Source organism: Penaeus chinensis, chromosome 28, assembly GCF_019202785.1.
Source record: "Penaeus chinensis breed Huanghai No. 1 chromosome 28, ASM1920278v2, whole genome shotgun sequence".
NCBI classification, from domain to species: Eukaryota; Metazoa; Arthropoda; class Malacostraca; order Decapoda; family Penaeidae; genus Penaeus; species Penaeus chinensis.
The window spans coordinates 16902374-16904873 of NC_061846.1; the positions used below are offsets into that span (position 1 = coordinate 16902374).

Here is a 2500-nt window from a genome sequence, read left to right on the forward strand (position 1 = left end):
TGCGCGCACCTGTGTGTGTGTGTGTGTGTGTGTGTGTGTGTGTGTGTGTGTGTGTGTGTGTGTGTGTGTGTGTGTGTGTGTGTGTGTGTGTGTGTGTGTGTGCGTACGTGCGTGTGTGTATGTGTGTGCGCGTGCGTGTGCGTGTGTGTGCGTGCGTGTGTGTGCGTGTGTGTGTGCGCGTGCGTGTGTGCGCGTGCGTGCGTGTGCGTGTGTGTGTGTTTGTGTTTGTGTGTGTGTGTGTGTTTGTATGTGTGTGTTTGTATGTGTGTGTGTTTGTATGTGTGTGTGTTTGTATGTGTGTGTGTTTGTATGTGTGTGTGTTTGTATGTGTGTGTGTTTGTATGTGTGTGTGTTTGTATGTGTGTGTGTTTGTATGTGTGTGTGTTTGTATGTGTGTGTGTTTGTATGCGTGTGTGTTTGTATGCGTGTGTGTTTGTATGCGTGTGTGTTTGTATGCGTGTGTGTTTGTATGCGTGTGTGTTTGTATGTGTGTGTGTGTGTGTGTGTGTGTGTGTGTGTGTGTGTGTGTGTGTGTGTGTGTGTGTGTGTGTGTGTGTGTGTGTGTGTGTGTGTGTGTGTGTGTGTGTGTGTGTGTGTGTGAGTGTGAGTGTTTGTATGTGTGTGTTTGTATGTGTATGGGTTTGTGTGTGTATGTGTGTATGTGTGTATGTGTGTATGTGTGTGTGTGTGTGTGTGTGTGTGTGTGTGTGTGTGTGTGTGTGTGTGTGTGTGTGTGTGTGTGTGTGTGTGTGTGTGTGTGTGTGCGTGTGTGCGTGTGTGCGTGTGTGCGTGTGTGCGTGTGTGCGTGTGTGCGTGTGTGCAGGTGTGCGTGTGTGTTGGGCAATAGTCACAGTCTACTGTACATAATAGTTACGCCTCGAAAGGACGAAAACGTAGGCCTATATTCCTACAAATACGTATCGGGCGGTCACCTTCAAAGCCACATGTCAGTCATCTAAGCATCAGAAATACATCTAGAAATAATCCATAGGACGACCACTTACAACATATGCTGCTGGGTCGCCTAAGGCACACGTAGGACTGTTTGATAATTATCTGCACAAAAGGGAACAGCCACCTTCACACACACAAAAGACAATCAATTTTTGAGGCGACGCGACAGCCTCCTTCCCACGGAACTTTGTCATATTAGCAATGCAAATAACAGACAAGGTTTGTTACATAAAATAATTGCAGAAAACTATGATATCTTTAGTATTCACTGTTTGCTTATCCAACTACTTTTACAAGACGCAGATAGTTTGTCTGTAAACAATCCACCCTATGTACAAAGGTGAGTCACTTTCTACGAGTAAAATAGACACTGTTTCCATTTAAATGCTCTATGGCCACGTTCGGAGTATATAATTCACATGTGAAAGTCTACGGGAATTATACGCCATATACTAGTACGTGTCCTGAGGAATATTTTAACATCTCCCAAGACCAGGTCGTGTTAGTCATCCTGGCATTCTAGGAAATGTCGCCACCTCCTGATCAGCCAACTTTCACACGTTCAATGTATATCTCACTTTTCTCCTGAAACGCCAACCTTCACAACGACTGCATTCATTACCCTTGACTGTTCCAGTATACATTGGTTTTCGCATCACCTAAACACACGGTACTGGCTTTGTTCTTGTTCACACCCAGTGGCTACTGAAAAACAGAAAACGAAGAGACAAATACGCAATTGAACTCCTATATCATCACTGAAATCCCTACGAATATGCGTCTTTTCTTTTCAATTTCTTTCGATGTGCACTTTCTTAGGGAAATAGTCCTTTCGTTATATCACGCGACGTACCAAATAGTCCTAGTCCTACATTCGTTTCAGGGGTAAAAATGGTATGTGAACCGGATTTATCTATCGAACCCAGCGTCTAAGGTTTACTCTCGACCTTTTTCAAAAAAATGGGGCAATATACCGGCACCCATCTTCACCTAGTCCTATTTTTTGTCTTCCGTTTTCACCAACAATACAAAAGATGAACTACAAACACTGCCTCCCCGTCCACCCACAAAGGAAACAATTCAGACACACTACATAATAAGAGGACGAGTTTGTGTTACCTGAGCTTTCGATTTTGTTAGGAGAGCGGTTTAATAATTTCCGTCAAAATCCTTCGTGTGGGAACTGGGCATCTCAGGGGAGGGGGGAGGGGGAGAGCGGGGGTGGAGGGGCGCGCACTCCCTTGTTATACCTCAATTCTGGTTCTTTTTACCCTATCGCCGTGCCCACGCCATGCATTCCCCTCCGTTACCCTTCGCCCTCCCCCGAAAAGGGTATATTTCCGTGCCCAGGATAGCTTTTGAGGAGAGAGGAGCGGGGTCAGTGACTGAGTCCCTGGCTAAGCCTCCACCTGATCATAACAACGGTTCAAACAATCGCTTCTTACCTTCACATCGTAGGTATAACGTGGCTAGCAGGTATATGATCGTGTAGCTCCATAATCCCATGTTTATAGGCACTGATAAATTTCTTAGGATTCAACATATA

The 2500-nt window shown here is 45.2% G+C and overlaps 1 protein-coding gene across 3 annotated transcripts in view; it reads right to left on the minus strand.

The window, feature by feature from the left end:
• LOC125040023 (disintegrin and metalloproteinase domain-containing protein 10-like) overlaps positions 1–2500 on the minus strand; it is a 167299-nt gene that overhangs the window by 164731 nt on the left and 68 nt on the right. For all 3 annotated transcript variants that reach the window (XM_047634444.1, XM_047634443.1, XM_047634442.1), the window contains exon 1: positions 2400–2500. This exon is cut by the window's right edge and continues 68 nt beyond it. In XM_047634444.1, coding sequence (XP_047490400.1) covers positions 2400–2460 — 61 coding nt within the window. In that variant the 5' untranslated portion in view covers positions 2461–2500. The remainder of the gene's footprint in view (positions 1–2399) is intronic.